The 20930-nt window shown below is 42.8% G+C and overlaps 1 protein-coding gene across 2 annotated transcripts; it reads right to left on the reverse strand.

Annotated features, from left to right (window-relative positions):
• Positions 1-7672: 7672 nt before the first annotated feature.
• DPY30 (dpy-30 histone methyltransferase complex regulatory subunit) lies at positions 7673-19974 on the reverse strand. 2 transcript variants are annotated; one of them, XM_053588046.1, is made up of 6 exons: positions 19807-19974; positions 19491-19561; positions 19354-19401; positions 14141-14283; positions 8889-8935; positions 7673-8013 (listed from the first exon to the last, which is right to left on the reverse strand). In XM_053588046.1, the coding sequence occupies exons 2-6, from the start codon at positions 19524-19526 to the stop codon at positions 7988-7990; spliced, it is 300 nt and encodes a 99-aa protein (XP_053444021.1). In that variant the 5' UTR covers positions 19527-19561; positions 19807-19974; the 3' UTR covers positions 7673-7987. The 2 variants fall into 2 exon arrangements, with proteins under 2 accessions (XP_053444021.1, XP_053444020.1); XM_053588045.1 differs by lacking the exon at positions 8889-8935 and having other exon boundaries at positions 19807-19954.
• Positions 19975-20930: the final 956 nt, after the last annotated feature.

The following is a 20930-nucleotide window of genomic DNA, read 5'->3' on the forward strand; positions in this document are numbered from 1 at the left end:
AGGAGGAGTCACTGAGGCCAGGAGTTTTTTTTTTTTGGTTTTTGGCTGGGGCTGGGTTTGAACCCGCCACCTCAGGCATATGGGACCAGTGCCCTACTCCTTGAGCCACAGGCGCTGCCCGAGGCCAGGAGTTTAAGGCCAGCCTGGGCAAAACAGGCTGTCTCTAAAAAAATATGAACACAACTTAAAAAGTAAAACAAACTGGTGCTTTAATCTAGTATCAGTCAACTTGCCTGTATTCTGCTTTATTTTTTTTTTTGTCCGGGGCTGGGTTTGAAACTACCACCTCTGGTATATGGGGCAGGCGCCCTACTCCTTTGAGCCATAGGCACCATCCACATTCTACTTTAAAAACCAAACTTATGGGTGGCACCTGTGGCTCAAAGGGGTAGGGCGTCGGCCCCATATGCCAGAAGTGGCGGGTTCAAACCCAGCCCCAGCCAAAACCTGCAAAAAAAAAAAAAAAAAATTATTAAGAAACACTTATTGGGCCATGTACAGTAATCACACCTGTAATCCTAGCACTCTGTGAGGCTGAAGTGAGTGGATCACTTGAGCTCAGGAATTCAATACCAGCCAGAGGAAAGCAAGACCCCAAAATAGAAAAATTAGCCAAGCGTTGTGGCAGGCAACAGGGCCCAGTAGTCTCAGCTACTCAGAAGCCTAAGGAAAGAGAATTGCTTGGACCCAAGAATTTGAGATTGCTTTTAGATTGCTATTACACCACGACGGCACTCTACCCAGGTTGACAGAGTGAAACACTAAGGGGCGGCGCCTGTGGCTCAGTGAGCAGGGCGCTGGTCCCATATACTGAGGGTGGCAGGTTCAAACCCAGCCCCAGCCAAACTGCAACAAAAAAATAGCAGGGCGTTGTGGCAGGCGCCTGTAGTCCCAGCTACTCGGGAGGCTGAGGCAGGAGAATCGCCTAAGCCCAGCAGTTGGAGGTTGCTGTGAGCTGTGTGACGCCACGGCACTTTACCGAGGGCGATAAAGTGAAACTCTGTCTCTACAAAAAAAAAAAAAAAAAAAGTAGCATTTATTAAATAATTACTATGTAGCTGACACTGGGCTAGGTACTTAACATATTTGATTCCAATAAGATAACATCTATTCATTTCCAATGTTCCACAATGAAATTTTGTACAAAAATCTTTCCCATATTTATTGCTAATATTTAGGATTCCCAGAAATGAAATAAATGAGTCAACAATATAAAAGCTTTTTTAAAGGCTGGGAAGTTTTTTTAAAAGACAAATATTTTAGGGCGGCACCTGTGGCTCAGTGAGTAGGGCGCCGGCCCCATATGCCGAGGGTGGCGGGTTCAAACCCAGCCCCGGCCAAACTGCAACAAAAAATAGCCGGGCGTTGTGGCGGGTGCCTGTAGTCCCAGCTGCTCGGGAGGCTGAGGCAAGAGAATCGCTTAAGCCCAAGAGTTAGAGGTTGCTGTGAGGTGTGTGATGCCACGGCACTCTACCAAGGGCGGTACAGTGAGACTCTGTCTCTACAAAAAAAAAAAAGACAAATATTTTAAAATTAAATACTCATTACCAGCTGCCCCTTTTATCTCTGGTGACCTATTTTTCACTGTTATATTACTTTTTGTCCCTAATTTACACCCAGGGATTTTTAAACAAGGGGATTCTCAGTTATAGCTACTCACAGGTTTCATCTTCTGCCTCATTTATCCAGTTTGTTGATAATGTGTCAGGCCTTCAATTTGTTAACGTCTTTTTGTAAACAAGTCCAGGAAAATATCTGGCTACAGTATTTTATGCTATTCTTAGAACTATTCTGTCATGTTTCTCACAGGAAGTTATCAATCTTTAACATATTAATTGCCATGTGAGTTGTATTTAACTTAAGCTGGTTTTGAGTCTTGAGCCTCAAGAAGCATATATAACTCACATCTCTTTAACATTGACTGCCACAATAGAAAAAAAATTTGTCCCTGGGCGGCGCCAGTGGCTCAGTGAGTAGGGCGCCGGCCCCATATGCCAAGGGTGGGAGGTTCAAACCCAGCCCCGGCCAAACTGCAACAAAAAAAATAGCCGGGCGTTGTGGTAGGCGCCTGTAGTCCCAACTGCTTGGGAGGCTGAGGCAAGAGAATCGCGTAAGCCCAAGAGTTAGAGGTTGCTGTGAGCCGTGTGATGCCACGGCACTCTACCGAGGGTGGTACGGTGAAACTCTGTCTCTACCAAAAAAAAAAAAAAAAAAATTTGTCCCAGGGGCCATAATTCAAAAACTCACTGTTAAGTGGACATTGTGGCTCTTGTGTAATCGTAGCACTCTGGGAGGCTGAGACAGGATCACTTGGGCTTACAAGTTTGAGACCAGCCTGAGAAAGAACAAGAACCCATCTCTATTAAAAATAAAAAAATTAGCCAGACCTCATGGTAATGCCTATAGTCTCAGCTACTCAGTAGGGTAGAGGAGGAGGATTGCAGCAGCCCAGGAGTTGGACATTGCAGTGAACTAAGAAGACACCACTGCACTCTACGTAAGGTGATAGAACAAGACTCTGGCTCAAAAAATAAAAGAACAAAAACCAACAAACCCAAAAACAAAACTCAGTCTTAGCCAGCCCTTCTGGTTCATGCATATATAATTCAAGGTAGGAAGATAGCTTAAGGCCAATATTTTGAGACCACCCTGAGCAACATAGCAAGATCTTGTCCCTACAAAAAATTAAAAAATAAATAAATATAGCCGGGCGTTGTGGCAGGAGCCTGTAGTCCCAGCTACTTGGGAGGCTGAGGCAAGAGAATCGCTTAAGCCCAGGAGTTGGAGGTTGCTGTGAGCTGTGTGAGGCCACGGCACTCTACCGAGGGCCATAAAGTGAGACTCTGTCTCTACAAAAAAATAAATAAATAAAATAAATAAATAAATAAATAAATAACCAAGCATGGTGATGAGCCTGTAGTTTCCAGCCACCTGGAAGGCTAAGGCAGGAAGCTAGATAGGGCCAAGAAGTTTGAGGCTGCAATAAGCTATGAAGACACCACTGAACGCTAGCCCAAGCAAGAGACCCTGTCTAAAAAACAAAATAAAACAACAATAACAACAACTTAAACAGTTTTTACTCTATATTTATTTGCTAAACAATATCTACTCCACTTAAACTAAGTGGTCATGCAGGACACTGTAGGACCTCAGCTCTACAAAAAATAGAAAGATTAACCAGGTTGTGATGGCTGGCACGTGTATTCCCAACCATCAGGGAAGCAGAGGCAGAATTGCTTGAGCCCAGGAGTCTAAAGTTGCAGTGAGATATGATGACACCACTGCACTCTAGCCTGGGCAACAGAACAAGACCTTATCTCAAGCAATAAATTAAGTGGCCAAAGGGTAGAAATTATTTTTATAATTGCAGCTACACATAAAATACCTGACCAAAGTATAGTATAGAGTAGAAGTTTCTAAACTGATTTTCGTATAACCAATTTATTTATTTTGTAGAGACAGAGTCTCACTTTATGGCCCTCGGTAGAGTGCCGTGGCCTCACACAGCTCACAGCAACCTCCAACTCCTGGGCTTAAGCGATTCTCTTGCCTCAGCCTCCCGAGTAGCTGGGACTACAGGTCCCCGCCACAACGCCCGGCTATTATATATAACCAATTTATTGAAGTGATGCTCTCCATTTGTACAGTAAAACAAAATGATTTAAAAAAAAAAAGAAAAAACCCACTGAATAATGCCCAGTAAAAGTCTTGAAGGTAGTAGACCACATCCTTTTTTTTTTTTGAGACAGTCTCACTATGTCACCCTCAGTAGAGTGGCATGGTGTCACAGCTCACAGCAACCTTAAACTCTTGGGCTAAAGCAATTCTCTTGACTAGCCTTCCATGTAGCTGGGACTAAAGGCACCCGCCACAATGCCTAGCTATTCTTTGTTGTTGTCATTGCTTAGCTGGCCTGGGCCAGGTTCGAACCCACCAATCCCAATGTATGTGGCCAGTGCCCTAACTACTGAGTAACAGTTGCCCAGCCTAGACTACATTTTTTTTAAAAACCCTCACACTATTGTACTCTCCCCACGTTTGTGTGCATGACTGACAAAGATCAATCATGTTCTCCAACTTTATTCCAGTTGTCCTAGGTATTGCCATGATATAATTAAATATTATAGAAACCAGGCTGCACCTATGGCTCAATGGGTAGGGCGCCAGCCCATATACCGAGGGTGGTGGGGTCAAACCCGGCCCCGACCAAAAACTGCAACAAAAAAATAGTCGGGCAGGTGCCTGTAGTCCCAGCTACTTGGGAGGCTGAGGCAAGAGAATCGCTTAAGCCCAAGAGCTGGAGGTTGCTGTGAGCTGTGACACCACAGCACTCTACTGAGGGTGACAAAATGAGACTCTGTCTCTTAAAAAAAAAAAAAAAAAGAGGGGTAGTAACTGTGGCTCACAAGAGTAGGGCACTGGCCCCATATACCGAAGGTGGTAGGTTCAAACCTGGCCCTGACCAAAAACTGCAAAAAAAAAATTATAGAAACCAATGCAATTTAAATACATAATGCAAAAGGTGTGCTATTGTCTGAACATTGCATTCCCCCAAAATTTCTATGCTGAAGTCCTAACCACTAAGGTAATGGGATTAGCAGTACAGGGACTTCTGGTGGTGATCAGATCATTTCATAAATGAGATTGGTGCCATTATGAGAGACCCCAAGGAGCTAGCTAGTCCATCTCCGTCACGTGAGAACAAAGCTAGAAGGTGCAATCTGAGAAACACAGAGCAGGCCCTCACCAGACAACCTTATCTTGAGCTTCCAAGCATCCAGAAAAATGAGAAATGAATTGTTTACAAGTCACCTAGTTTGTGGCATTTTGTTGTGGCACCTCAAAGGCACTATGACAAGGCATTTGTATCAAAATTAAGTTGAAGGCTTTCAAATGACTGTCAAATTAGAGACAGATAATATGATGGAAAATTAGAGAAAAAGATAAACCATTCTACAAATCACTTCTTAAATGTCTAAAATCTTACTCTACTTTCAAAAAATTTGAAACTGAGGGCGGTGCCTGTGGCTCAAGGAGTAGGGCACCAGCCCTATATACTGGGGGTGGCAGGTTCAAACCTGGCCCTAGCCAAAAACTGCAAAAAAAAAAAAAAAATTTGAAACTGAAGACTGGGCAAGGTGGCTAATGCCTATAATCCCAGCACTCTGGGAGGCCAAGGAGGGTGGATTGCCTGAGTTCACAGGTTCCGAAACAAGCCTGAGCCAGAGGAAATTTCTCTAAAAATTGCCAGGCAGTGGCAGGTGCCTATAGTCACAGCTACTGGGGAGGCTGAGGCAAGAGAACTGCTTGAGCCCAAAGTTTGAGGTTGCTGTGAGCTATGATGCCCCGCACTTTACCCAGGGCAACAGAATAAGACTTTTCTAAATAAATAAATAATGACTATTTAAAAAAAAAAAATTGAAACTAAAATTTTTAGACTATGTGTAAGCATAGTTTGTGGGAGAAAGGTGATACAGAATTCTAATCAAAGAATTTGTACCCAAAGACTAAAATCAAAATATTATCAAGTTAATGTAGATTAATATTTTTAAGTTTTAAAAAAAACTGTTTACAAGCCAGGTGTGGTGCTCACGCCTGTAATTCCAGAACTCTGGGAGGCCCAGGCATATGGATTGCTTGAGCTCAGGAGACCAGCCTGAGCAAGAGCAAGACCCCATCTCTAAAAGAAAAATGCTAGCATTGTGGTGGGCACCTATAGTCCCAGATACTTGGGAGGCTAAGAAGACTGCTTGAGCCCAAGAGTTTGAGGTTGCTGTGAACTATGAGGCCACAGCACTCTACCAGGGGCAAGAAAATGAGACTCTGTCTCAAAAAAAAAAAAAAAAATTCAATAGGACACTAGAAAGCATACAGCACTTGGCAAAGTAACACATACTTACAATTCCAAAATTAAGATAGCTTCTAAGCCATCTTTAACCAGAGGTATGTATCAGAATGCCTTAAAGAGTTTTCTTGGGGCAGCGCCTATGGCTCAAGGAGTAGGGCACTGGCCCCATATACGGGAGGTGGCGGTTCAAACCTAGCCCTGGCCAAAAACTGAAAAGAAAAAAAAAAAAAAAACAACTAAAATTAAAGCGTTTTCTTCAAATTCACAAATTCATGAGACCTGATGCTATCCAATTGAATCATGTTTTCCAGACACTTATCAATGATATTTATATTTATATATTATATATAACTTATTTATATTTACATTATTTATACTAATATTTCAAAAGTCCCAAGTAGCTCTAATGTGAATCACCAGTGAAGAACCATTGCTAAAAAAATGGTGTTATTGTTACTTTCATAAAATTACCCAATTACTACTTAAATGTTACAGTATCACTAAAGGGACTTAGGTGAATTAACTTAAGAATAAGCCCAATAACCAAAATAAATTTGATACAATACTTGCAAAAACTACTATGCAAGGAGATCCCAGTATTTCCAGCTTTTTCCTGTTCAAATATATAGATCTACAGATATAAATCAAAATACAATCACCTTCCCAAAAAAGTGTCAGTCCTACTGAAATAATTATTTTCTTGATTAAAGAAAACTGTATGAAATATCTCATCAACCTTTAAAACTTTGCAAAGGCCCTAACATTTTTAGCTTGGAGATGTAAGACTTTAATATGCTCCTAATGTAGTGCTTCTCAACATTCATACTATTGACATTTTGAACCAGATAATTCTTAGGGACATGGGGGATTGGCATGTGAGTTGTCCTATTCATTGTAAGATGTTTCAGCAACATCCCTGGCCTTTCTATCCACTAGATAACAGTAGAATCCTACCTTACTCCAGTTGTGACCAGTAAAATGTGCCCATACATTCCCACATATCCTTTGTGGGGGTGAGAAACACTCACTTTCACTCATTCTCACTTCTCTTAGTGAGAATCTCTGCACTAAGAAATGTTTTGTCTGGCTTTCTCCAATTTTCTGAATTAGTGAGCTTTTTTAATTTCTTCATAGGGACAATGGGAATAGACGTGAAAGAAGACTGGCGGCTGCTTTTTACTGCAAAGAGAAGCAATGACGTTAAGTAGCACAAATACTTCTGACTTAGCTATCAGCAACAGATAGGTAGAACTAGGTTTGAGTTCCCATTCAAGTACTTACCAATAGTGCTGTCTTGAGTATGCCACTTAACCTCTCCAAGTCTGTTTCCTCATCTGCAAAATGGGAATAATATCTACTCTGCAGAGTTGTTACCTTAGAGATAATTTAAGTAAAATAGTTTATAGATAATTTAAGTAAAAAAATTGTGCCTGACACATAGGACTATAATAGTTACATAATTACTATGAAGGGTGATAGCACTGGAGAACTATACATCCTCTAGAATGCTATTATAACTGCTACAATTTTATTGTACATTAGAATCAGCAGTGATTTTTGTTAAGTCATTGAAGATGCCCAAATCCCACCCTCAGAAAGGCCTGGAGAGAAAGCTTTGGAAAATTGGTTGTGGTCTTTTGTTTGTTTCCAAAATGGAATCCTTGTTGCACGGTTGACTTTTTTATATTATAGTTGAGTCTGCTGTATTTTCACTCTGTTGTAAAACTGCAGCATTTCAAGACACAAGAAAGAAGCAATTCATGAAAATAATTCAACCACATAAAATATTTGTCATACAGAACAAAAGCTACTTTAAAATAATGATGTTTTGAGAGTTTATTTTGAAGGTCATTTTAAAAACAAAGTTAAAGACAATCTGAGAAAAAATTGCACAGAATACACTCATTAAATAAGTATGATGATTAAATCAAATTAAGGGAAATGTGTTCTCTTCTGCAACTCCTGAAATAAGTTCTGTTGTACTGATAGTTTTTACACTTCCAGAAAGGGGAAATAATCATGGCAATTAAAGCTGCCTCTTAATCATGTAAATCTACAGTAGCAATCAAATTTTTCTGTTCTTTCCAATAAGTCAGTTTCGATCTTCAAACTGTGCCTTGTTTTTTAAAAGATAAGATGCTAGAAATTCAATGGGATTTGGTGGTCTGTAAAGGAAAAGAAATCAAAAGTTTAGAAATATATTTTCTAGATGTGTTAATTAAAATGTATCATTCCATAATGAATGGCCATTTGTAATAAACATGGTAAATGAAATAGGCAAACAAACTCACCAATACAGTTTAAAGACAGTGAAATTTTTGTATAGCTTAAATTTAGTTATGAACTAAATTCTAAAGAACAAATTTCAAAAATGTGCAGATAACAGGAGTATGGTTAGCCCAGGGAGTATAACTACATGAAAGGGTCGCAAAGGAGGCTGCTGAAGTGTTAACAGTATTCAGTATTTCTGGTTCTGAGTAGAAGTGACATAGTGTTTAGTTTGTGAAAATTCATCACACTGTATACATATGGCATGTAATTTTCCATTATTATCCATCAATAAAAGAAAAAACCATATACGACAATGGCCATAGCACCACCAAGACATGCAGATGAACTCAAGCAACTAATCAAAGGAGACAAAACTAATTTAGACATGTCGTTTCTTTCCTCAAAGCCAATTCTTTTTTCAAATAACTTAAATCAATAATAATTCTAATATTACAAACACAGCACAACTAAAGTTTAACACATTTATAAAATTAAGAAGTGTTATTTTGGCGGCACCCTGTAGCACAGTGGTTATGGCACTGACCACACACACCTAGGGGGATGGGTTCGAAACTGGCCCGGGCCAGATGAACATCAATGACAACTACAACAGCGTCAGCACCTATAGCTCAGCAGTTAGGGCACCAGCCACATAAACCAGAGCTGGCAGGTTCAAATCCAGCCCGGGCCAGCCAAACAACAATGACAACTACAACCAAAAAAATAAAAATAGCCAGGCATTGTGGCAGATGCCTGTAGTCCCACCTCCTTGGGAGGCTGAGGCAAGAGAATTGCTTAAACCCAAAGAGTTTGAGGCTGTTGTGAGCAAAAAAAAAGGTGTTATTTCAAATTTAGTTTTTTTCCCCAAATGTATCACTTTTATAGAAATTTTTTTTTTTTTTTTGAGACAGAGTCTAACTATGTTGCCCTCAGTAAAATGCCGTGGTGTCACAGCTCACAGCAACCTCAAACTTTCAGGCTTAAGCGATTCTCTTACCTCAGCCTCCCAAGTAGCTGAGACTATAGGCGCCCGCCACAACACCTGGCTATTTTTTTGTTGGTGGTGCAGTTGTCTTTGTTTAGCAGGCCCAGGCCAGGTTTGAACATGCCAGCCTGTGTGCATGTGGGTGGCGCCATAACCACTGTGCTTCGGGTGCCAAGCCTATATAAATTATTCTTGTTGAGGAAACAAGTCCAAAGATGCAAAATTGGAGAGACATCTATTTTAAACTCTACCATGAAAAGGCACGTTGAAACTGATATACAGGCTCAGTGGCCGTAGCTCAGTGGTTAGGGCACCAGCTACATACACTAGGGCTAGCAGGTTCAAACCCAGCCCAGGCCTGTTAAAAACAACAATGCCAACTGCAAGAAAAAATAGCCAGGGATTATGGCAGGTGCCTGTAGTCCCAGCTACTTGGGAGGCAGAGGCAAGAGAATCACTTAAGTCCAAGAGTTGGAGGTTGCTGAGAGATGTGACACCACAGCACTCTAGTGAGAGCAACACAGTGAGACTCTGTATCAAAAAAAAAAAAAAGAAGAAAGAAAGAAAACTGATGTACAATGAACTCAAAACATTCCCTTAACACTTTAAATAGCCCATTGGGCTGCCTACACATAGATAACATTTTTCATGTAATATTTACCCTTAACTAGAAAAATTATTTTGTCAGAACTCTTTCCTTAAAAATTGTATTTATTAGTAAGCTGTTACCTAAAAACTTCTTCAAAAACTTTTTTTTCTAGGTGTGGTGGCTCATGCCTGTAATCCTAGCACTCTAGGAGGCCTAGGAGGGTGGATTGCTTGAGCTCAGCAGTTTTGAGACCAGCCTGAGAAAGAATGATACCCCGTCTTTACTAAAAATGAAAAACTGAGGCAAAAAGATTTGAGCCCAAGAGTTTAAGGCTGCTGTCAGCTATGATGCCACAGCACTCTACTGAGAGTGAAAAAGTGAGACACTGTCTAAAAAAAAGAAAAAATTTTTTTCTAGCATTTAAAATATTTAGCATGCATATAATCCTAGCACTCTGGGAAGCCAACATTGAGTGGATCACGTGAGCTCAGGAGTTCAAGACCAGCCTGAGCAAGAGCGAGACCCCATCTCTAAAAATAACTGAGCATTGTGGCAGGTGCTTATAGTTCCAGCTATACCAGAGGCTACAGCAAGAAGATCACTTGAGCCCAAGAGTTTGAGGTTGCTATGGGCTATCACGCCACAGCATTCCACTGAGAGCAACAAAGTGAAACTGTCTCAATAAACTTAATAATAAATTAAAAAATAAAATTTAGAATTTCCAATATATTACCCTTCTTTTAAAGAAAAAAATATAAAATATGTCCATATTTTACTTGTCAAAGCCGGACATATCTCAATCATATAACAATGAAAAAGCAAATATATATTGCCTATTTATATAAATTTATATAACTATTCTAGGTTACTAAACTTACTATGAGACTTATTTCCATCAAATTCCTTATTAAATTGTCAATTTGCTACAATGTTGATCATCCTCTGAATAAAACAGAATATGAACCTAATAAATGTTGACTAACTTATAAAACAAATTGTTATTGGATTTGGGTTTTTTTTTTGGTTTTTTGTTTGTTTGAGAACAGTCTCACTTTATCGCCCTCAGTAGAGGGGCATGGCATCAGAGTTCACAGCAACCTCTAAATCTTGGGCTCAGGAGATCCTCTTGCCTCAGCCATAATGCCTGGCTATTTTTAGACGCAAGGTCCTGCTCTGGCTCAGGCTGGTCTCAGACATCCACCTGCCTCAGCCTTTCAGAGTCCTAGGATTACAGGCATGAGCCACCCTGCCAGGCCTCTTTTTTTATTTTTTTTTTAAAGACAGAGTCTCACTTTCTCACCCTAGGTAGAGTGCTGTTGCGTCACAGCTCACAGCAACCTCCAGCTCTTGGGCTTAGGCAATTCTCTTGCCTCAGCCTCCCAAGTAGCTGGGACTACTCAATGCCACACCCCTTCCACAATGCCTGGCTATTTTTTGTTGCAGTTTGGCCGGGGCCAGGTTCAAACCCACCACCCTCGGTATATGAGGCCAGCGCCCTACTCACAGAGTCACAAGCGCCACCAAGGCTGCCCGGCCTCTTAGTAGATTTGTTTACACAAAAGAATTTATATGAAAATCACTGGGAAGAAACATAGAAAAAAGAAATAACTATTACCTTGCTAATAGAAAATTGTAAATTATAACAATTTGGCAAAAAAGTTCATAACACTCATGTTATTGAGTGTACAGTAACTATAGAATTTTAAGGACAGACTCGGCACCTGTGGCTCACGCGGCTAAGGCACCAGCCACATACACCTGAGCTGGCACGTTCAAATCCAGCCCTGGCCCACCAAACAACAATGACAACTACAACCAAAAAATAGCCAGGAGTGAAAAAAAAGAAAGAAGAAAAATAGCCAGGCGTTATGGCAGGTGCCTGTAGTCCCAGCTACTTGGGAGGCAGAGGCAGGAAACTCGCTTGAACCCAGGAGTTGGAGGTTGCTGTGAGCTGTGTGATGCCACAGCACTCTACCCAGGGGAGCCTCAAAAAAAAAAAAAAAGAATTTTAAGGACAAACTTTTGGACAGAAATACAATACTGCATGTCTAATACCAAAAAAATAGCCATGCCCTTTGAACTAATAGACTAATTCTTGGGAATTTATCATAAAAAAGGCAAAAGAGGGCGGCACCTGTGGCTCAGTCGGTAAGGCGCCGGCCCCATATACCGAGGGTGGCAGGTTCAAACCCGGCCCTGGCCGAACTGCAACAAAAAAATAGCCGGGTGTTGTGGCGGGCGCCTGTAGTCCCAGCTACTGGGGAGGCTGAGGCAAGAATTGCTTAAGCCCAGGAGTTGGAGGTTTCTGGGAGCTGTGTGATGCCATGGCACTCTACCGAGGGCCATAAAGTGAAACTCTGTCTCTACAAAAAAAAAAAAAAAAAAAGGCAAAAGAAGGCTCGGCACCTATGGCTCAAGAGGCTAAGGCACCAGCCACATACACCTGAGCTGGCGGGTTCCAATCCAGGCCAGGGACCGCCAAACAATAATGATGGCTGCAACCAAAAATTAGCCAGGCATTGTGGTGGGCACCTGTAGTTCCAGCTACTTGGGAGGCAGAGGCAGAAGACTCACTTAAGCCCAAAAGTTTGAGGTTGCTGTGGGCTGTGAGGCCATGACACTCTACCTAGGGCGACAGCTTGAGGATCTGTCTCAAAAAAAAAAGGCAAAAGAAGCATGAAAATAGTTTGACTGCCCGGTGACCTATAAAAACAAAGCAAATTGAACTTAAACATTCAACAATGGGAAAATGGCTAAGTTGCATGTGGTTTTATGTGGTTTTATTATTTAAATTACAATCATGAGGCCAGATGCATGCGGTGGCTCAGACCTGTAATCCTATTACCTTGAGAGGCCTAAATGGGTCAATTGCTTGAGCTCAGGAGTTCAAGACGGGCCTGAGCAAGACCAAGACCCTGTCTCTAAAAATAGCCAGGCATTGGCTCTGCACCTGTAACTCAAGCAGCTAAGGCGCCAGCCACATACACCTGAGCTGGCAGGTTCGAATCCAGCCCGGGCCCGCCAAACAACAATGACAGCTGCAACCCAAAAATAGCCAGATGTTGTGGCGGGCGCCCGTAGTCCAAGCTTCTAGGGAGGTGGAGGCAGGAAAATCGCTTGAGCCCAGGAGTTGGAGGTTGCTGTGAGCTAGGATACCACAGCACTCTAAACCAAGGTGACAGCTTGAGGCTCTGTCTCAAAAAAAAAAAAAACAGCCAGGCATTGTGATGGATGCCTGTAGGCTGAGGCAAGAGAATCACTTGAACCCAGGAGTTTAACGTTGCTGTGAGCTATGATGCCCTGGCACTCTACCGAGGGCAACATAGTAAAACTGTCTCAAAAAATAAATACATAAATAAAGTATAATCATGAAGACTATGGAGAAATATAGAAAACTTTTAAGTCATAATTTTAAGTAAAAAAGAGATAGAAAATTTTACATATAGCATGGCCACAAATAATTATAAATATGCATATAACCTAAGACTGATAGAAAAAAATTTAATGACTATTTTTAAAATCTTCAATATTGGCTCAGTGCCTGTAGCTCAGTGGCCATGGAGCCAGCCACATACACCAGGGCTGGCAGGTTCAAACCCAGCCCATGCCTGCCAAACAACAATGACAACTACAACACAAAAATACCAGGCATTATGGCAGGTGCCTGTAGTCCCAGCTACTTGGGAAGCTGAGGCAAGAGAATCAGTTTAGCCCAAGAGTTTGAGGTTACTGTGAGCTGTGATGCCATGGCACTCTGCCGAGGGTGATGTAGTAAGACTCTGTCTCAAAAAAAAATTCAATATTCTTAAATCACACATTAAAAACATAGCTATATTTTGGGGGGGGTGTTGAGACTGAGTCTCACTTTGTTGCCCTCCATAGAGTGCCATGGTGTCATAACTCACAGCAATCTCAAACTCTTGAGCTAAAATGATTCTCTTGCCTCAGCCTCCAGAGTAGCTGGGACTACAGTTGCCCACCACAATGCCCAGCTATTTTTAGAGACAAGGTCTCACTCTGGCTCAGGCTGGTCTCGAACTGATGAGTTCAGACAATCCACATGCCTCGTCCTCCCAAGTACTAGGATTACAGACATGAGCCATGGCGCCTGGCCTTTGTCTCTTCTTTTATTTTTTTTTGAGACAGGGTCTCACTCTGTCACCAGAGCTTCAGTATAGTAGCATCATCATAGCTCACTGCATCCTTAAACTCCTTGGGTCTAGCAATTCTCCTGCCTCAGCCTCCCAAGTAGCTTGAACTATAGGCATGGGCACCACCACATCTAGGTAGTTTTTCTATTTTTTGTAGAGACAGGATCTCTTGCTCAGGCTAGTCTATATCTCCTCTGAATATGCTAGGATTACAGGAATAAGTCACTGTACCCTAATGGTATTTCAATTAGACAAGTCTATATTGCTTTCTCTACTAACTCCATTTGCAATCTTACCTTTCCTTTGCAAGCACAGCAAGTCCCTGTAATAAGATAGGCACAACAGTCTGATCCAGGTAGGCACGAGTTGGCAAAGATTGTAGATCCACCTTCTGTTTTGATGACTTTTCTGCATTAATCTTCTCATTTTCTACTATCCTCTAGTGAATTCAAAAAACAATACAGGAACATGCCAAATAACCAGATTACGCTGAGTACTGAAAACAAAAACTAATAGAGAAATGTGATACTAATAGAAAAGTCAAATCAATAACCATAAGCTGGTATTTGACTGCAAAGCTTTCTGCTAAAATAAATTCAGATCCATCTCTAAATATCAGTCAAGCCCTTTCTCTCTAAAGGAACCATATTTCATTGTCCTAATATCCTATTTCTAAATCTACTCTTCACCTGTAGTCCCAGCTACTTGGGAGGCTGAGGAAAGAGAATTGCTTAAGCCCAAAGAGTTTGAGGTTGCTGTGAGCTGTGATGCCTCGGTGCTCTATCTGGGGCGACAGCTTGAAACTCTGTCTCAAAAAAAAGGAAAAATAAATGAACAAATAAATAAATAAAAGTAAATTAAAAATAAATAAATTTAAGAAAAACATTAAGTGAGAAAAATGATTAATATGGAAAAGATTGTTAATGTGTTATTTAGTGAAGTTTAGGAAATAATAACTTACACTTTCCTCTTAACAAACCCCAAATTTTAGTGTTTTTATATAGATTCAGCTGATATCCAGAGCATGAAAATTAATTTATTAAAAAACTTTGCATTCTGGGCAGCGCCTGTGGCTCAGTGGGTAGGGCGCCGGCCCCATATACGGAGGGTGATGGGTTCAAACCCAGCCCCGGCCAAACTGAACAAAAAAATAGCCGGGTATTGTGGCAGGAGCCTGTAGTCCCAGCTACTTGGGAGGCTGAGGCAAGAGAATCACCTAAATCCAGGAGTTGGAGGTTGCTGTGAGCAGTGACGATAGGCACTCTACTGAGGATAATAAAGTGAAAGTCTGTCTCTTCTTTTTTTTTCCTGGCCGGGGCTGGGTTTGAACCCGCCACCTCTGGCATATGGGGCCGGCACCCTACCCCTTTAAGCCACACTACACTTCCTATAATAAATTCCTTACCCAAATTCTTTCATTTATTTCATTAGAACATTTTCTTTGAAAGTTATACCATGTGCCAAGTCTTTTTGTTTGTTTGCTTTTGGGGGGTTTTTTGAGTCTCACTCTGTGGCCCTGGGTAGAGTGCTATGGCATCATTGCTCACAGCAACCTCAAACTTGGCTCAAGCAATATACCTGCCTCAGCCTCAGAGTAACTGGAACTACAGGCGCCCACCACAATGCACGGCTTTCTCCATTTTCAGTAGAAATGGGGTCTTGCTCTTGCTCAGGCGAGATCTCAAACTCCTGAGTTAAGTAGTTCACCCAACTTCACCTCCCAGAGAGCTAGGATTATAGGCACAAGCCACTGTGCCATTTGGTATGCCTAATTTTACTTAAGTCAAAATCCTGAATTAGTCTAAAAATAAGCATATGCAAACTACCACTAACAAAAAAGAATTGATAAGACAGTGTAGAACAGTGATCACAAAAAAAGAACAACATGACATGAGCCCTATGACTTGCTTCCTGCCTAGAGAACTTGTATGATGCAAGAGAGGTTAACTTGAGCAGAGATTAGTGTTCTCCCTGAGTTGAATAGACAGAGTTGAAAATTCTGAGCAACCAAGACAACTAGAATTCACTGAGCAGTCTTAGAGGAGAAAGCTGTGAAGAGAGAAGAACTGCACCAAAAAGGGACTAATGAAATTACCTTCCAGTCTTCAGGTAAATACTTAACAGTGCATGGCAATAAGGCAACTACCTAAGGCCAGGGAAAGAATCACCTAGAAGAAACAGCAGTTCCAATCTCAGGAGCTCACACAATGCCAGGAATAGTTGATGTTCCCATGATTCAGAGGGGAAAACCTTCTAATGCATGGAGCGCTGAGTAGAATATTCAAGGAAAGAAATTAGGCCTAACCTAAAGACTGGTCTGGGCCCATCTAACAAAGCTTACAAGCAAGTCTCAAAAGGACCAAACTGTTTCCAAGTAACTATGTCCTAGAATGAAAGTAAACAATGAAGAAATAAAAAAAACTCCAATTCCCTACAAGGTAATATTCACTCTCCCACCATCCAATAAGAAATTACCAGGCACGCTAGGTAAAGTGGCACATGCCTATAATCCTAGCATTCTGGGAGGCAAAGGTGGGTGAACTGCTTGAGCTCAGGCGTTTGAGATTAGGCTGAGAAAGAACAAGACCCCGTCTCTAAAAATAGTTGGGCATTGTGGCGGGTGCCTATCATCCCAGCTACTGAGAAGACTGAGGCAAGAGGATCACTTGAGCCTAAGAGTTTGAGGTTGCTGTGAGTTAGGATGCATGGTACTCTACCGAGAGCATCAGAGTAAGACTTTGCCTAAAAAAAAAAAAGAAAATTTTCCAAATTTGATAAAAACTCTAATCCACAGACCTAAGAAGCTCAACAAATCCTAAACTGAATAAACATTTAAAAAAGAAAAACTAGGGGCGGCGCCTGTGGTTCAGTTGGTAAGGCGCCGGCCCCATATACCGAGGGTGGCGGGTTCAAACCTGGCCCTGGCAAAACTGCAACCAAAAAATAGCCGGGCATTGTGGCGGGCGCCTGTAGTCCCAGCTACTCGGGAGGCTGAGGCAAGAGAATCGCTTAAGCCCAGGAGCTGGAGGTTGCTGTGAGCTGTGTGAGGCCACGGCACTCTACCGAGGGCCATAAAGTGAAACTCTGTCTCTACAAAAAAAAAAAAAAGAAAAACTAGGCTTGGCACCCATAGCACAGTGGTTACGGTGCCAGCCACATACACCAAGGCTGACAGGTTCAAAAACAGCCTGGGCCAGCTAAACATCAATGACAACTGCAACAACAAAAAAAGCCAGGCATTGTTGTGGGTACCTGTAGTCCCAGCTACTTGGGAAGCTGGGGCAAGAGAATCGCTTAAGCCCAAGAATTTGAGGTTGCTGTCAGCTGTGATTCTAGGGCACTCTACCAAGGGCGACATAGTGAGACTCTGTCTCAAAAAAAAAAGAAAGAAAGAAAAATAGAAAAAGAAAAACTACACAGGGTGGCGCCTGTGGCTCAGTGAGTAGGGCGCCGGCCCCATATGCTGAGGGTGGGGGGTTCAACCTCAGCCCCAGCCAAACTGCAACAACAAAAAAAAATAACCGGGCGTTGTGGCGGGCGCCTGTAGTCCCAGCTGCTCGGGAGGCTGAGGCAAGAGAATCGTGTAAGCCCAAGAGTTAGAGGTTTCTGTGAGCCATGTGACGCCATGGCACTCTACCCGAGGGCGGTACAGTGAGACTCTATCTCTAAAAAAAAAAGAAAAACTACACCAAGCACATCACAATCAAATAACTTAAAAAAAAACTCTGATAAACAGAAAAATCTCAAAACCAGCCAAAGGAAAGACATCATACATTGAAGAGCAGAAAAAATATCTGTCAGTAGAAATGACCTGCACTACAAAGACATGTTAGAGGAATCCTCAGGCAAAAAGAATATGGTAACAAATAGATACTAAGATCTACACAGAAGAATGAACTGCTGCAGAAATGTGTGGCATAATGTAAATTTCTTCTTTTTCTTATTTTTTTAAAATCACCTAAAAGAGGGCCTGGTGCCCAGAGCTCACTGAGTAGGGTGCTGGCCACATACACTGAGGCTGGGGCTTCCAGCCCAGCCCAGGCCTGCTGAACAACGACAACTGCAACCAAAAAATAGCCAGGCGTTTTGGTGGGAGCCTGTAGTCCCAGGTAATTGGAAGGCTGAGGCAAAAGAATCACTTGGGCCTTATGGGGGGGGAAACAGAAAGAGGGATGGAGGGAGGGGGGTGGGGCCTTGGTGTGTGTCACACTTTATGTCTTTATGCAAGACATGATTGCAAGAGGGACTTTACCTAACAATTGCAATCAGTGTAACCTGGCTTATTGTACCCTCAAGGAATCTCCAACAATAAAAAAAAAAAAAGAAAGAAAAAAAAAAAAAGAATCACTTAGGCCCAAGAGTTTGAGGTTGCTGTGAGCTATGACGCCATAGCACTCTACCAAGGGCAACATAGTGAGACTCTGTCTAAACATAAATAAATAAATAAAAATAACACACAAATCTTTTCCAGAAAGCCTCTTTTCCTAACGAATCCCACCCTGCTCTGGTTAATTCATTTGTCCTAAATGAGCATTTAGTCATTCATTTACAAAGTAGTCCCTGTTTTCTAGAAAACAACCTCTTATCATTCATGAAAAATTTCTATAAAAATATACTTTCCTAGGCAGCGACTGTGGCTCAAGGAGTAGGGCGCCGGTCCCATATGCCGGAGGTGGCGGGTTCAAACCCAGCCCCGGCCAAAAATATATATATATATACTTTCCTGTCTGTTTTTCAGACTCTCTGAATCAGACTTAATTATGTAAGGCAAAACACAGTATCTACTATGTATATTATAGGGTCCAATAGCACCTACTATTGAAACTCTACAAAGAAACATTATTAAGTGTTGACTCCACCAGCACCCTATTCTGCTACAAAAACCAATAGGATTCTTACTACTGCAGTTTTTACTTAACAAAATCTGAACAGATGCATTAACAGCCACCAAACTGAAAACAATTCTGGCAGTGTCCTTAATAATGTGTTTGTTTCTGAATATCACTTTTAAAAGTTCAATCACTTGGCTCAAAACTAATTTGTATCTCTGTATACCCTCAAAGTATTAGTACCGCTAATAAAGTAAGTTACCCATTATTTCAGTTCGTGAAAACAAAAAAAAGAGTTCCCTGCTCGGCCCCTGTAGCTTAAGCGGCTAAGGTGCCAGCCACGTACACCAGAGCTGGTGGGTTCTATTCCAGCCCGGGCCCACCAAGCAACAATGACAACTATAACCAAACAATAGCCGGGTGTTGGGTCGGGCGTCTGTAGACCCAGCTACTTGGGAGGCTGAGGCAAGAGAATCTCTTAAGCCCCCGAGTTGGAGGATGCTGTGAGCTGTGATGCCACCGCACTCTACCCAGGGCGTCAGCTTGAGGCTCCTGTCTCAAAAAAAAAAAAAAAAAAAACACAAGTGTTCCCTTCTGCAAAGTAACCCAGTGGGAATGGATCTAAGTTTTCTCCAGCTCTCAAGAGACACAGAATGAGGCATAGGCACAGGACAAGTTACCTCGACGTTGTCTGTGAGACCGTACTCAGAGTGAGGATTTTCTGTAACCTAGAAAACAAAACACAAGTCACAGACATAACCCCTGCGCCCTTTCTCCCTGCTTCCTTGCACGCCCTGAATCCAGGGCCTCCTGGTACCTGTGTCTGTCCCTCCAGCATCTGCTCCGGCTCCATGGCGAACCCTGAAATTCACACTCCCGGATACTGGTCTTGGAAAACAAGAAGAGCTCCGAGTTACCCGATAGATTTATTTCACCACGAAGACGCCAAGATGTGGAATCCAGCCCAGCCCCCGACCCCGCCCCTCACCCCCACCTGGGCGCGGGACCACCCGGAGCAGGAGAGCAGCAAGGTGGGTAAGTCCACCACCAAGTACCCGCATCAGGTCCGTAAGCTCTGCGGCAGTCCCAAGTACCCAGAATAAGTGGGAAAGGGTGGGGAGGGAGATAATTACCTGCGACCAAGCCGTTCGTTCCTAAGAGCTCTGCACCGCGCCACCAACTCCCGGCCCGAACCGCTCCGGCCGTAAGTGACGGATGTCGCGCGACTGGCGCGCGTGCGCAGAGCTTCCCGGAGGGCCTTGGGATGGGCTTTCAGACGGTTTCGACTTTAAAAGGTTGTGTGTGGTCTACAGTGTGTCCTGACTAAGGTCTAGTATCACAGGGTAGACCTCCTGCGAGAATCGTTTCTCAGCCTTCCTTCCTAGCACGAGCGCCACCCCAGCTGCAGGCCCCACTGACCAGCTCAGGGGGCAAGGGCTTGGCCTGATGAGCTCCCGGTGCTGCCGGGTCGGCTTAAGCTCTTTCTCAAGGAACTGAAACCGCTAACTCCCTGAGGGGTTCTTACTAGAAAGTCCTAGGCCGGCCAGGCGCGGTGGCTGACGCCTGTAAATCCCAGCACTTTGGGAATGCGAGGCAGGTGGATCGCTTGAGCTCACGAGTTTGAGACTAGCCTGAGCAAGAGAGAGACCTGGTCTCTAGAACTAGCAGGGTGTTGTGGCGGACGCCTGTCCGTCCTAGTTACTTGGGACGCTGAGGCAAGAGGATCACTTGAGCATAAGAGTTTGAGGTTGCTGTAAGCAATAAACGCGACAGGGAGATTGAGTGAGACTCTGTCTCAAAAAAAAAAAAAAAAAGTCCTAGGCCCAGGCTGATCAATCAATGATACAATGTCATTGTTACACTTTACAGCCAAAGGCAGGGAAAGAAGCAGTGTTTGGGGGTTTTGTAGTCAGCATTATTCAAGACCTTGAATCTGTGAATTGCAATGTTATTGGTACCTTCCGTTTGTACTAAGACTAGTAGCATGCTGCAGCACAGTGGGTAGGGCTCCGGCCACATACACTGAGGCTGGCGGGTTCGAACCCGGCCCCTGCCAGCTGAACAACAATGACGACTGCAACAAAAAATAGCCGGGCGTTGTGGTGGGCACCTGTAGTCCCAGCTACTTGGGAGGCTGAGGCAAGAGAATCACTTAAGCCCAAGAGTTGGAGGTTGTTGTTAGCTGTGATGGCAGGGCACTCTCCCGAGGGCAACACAGAGAGACTGTCTAAAAAAAAAAAAAAAAAAAAAAGATTAG

Source organism: Nycticebus coucang, chromosome 4 (assembly GCF_027406575.1).
Source record: "Nycticebus coucang isolate mNycCou1 chromosome 4, mNycCou1.pri, whole genome shotgun sequence".
In the NCBI taxonomy this organism is placed as follows: Eukaryota; Metazoa; Chordata; class Mammalia; order Primates; family Lorisidae; genus Nycticebus; species Nycticebus coucang.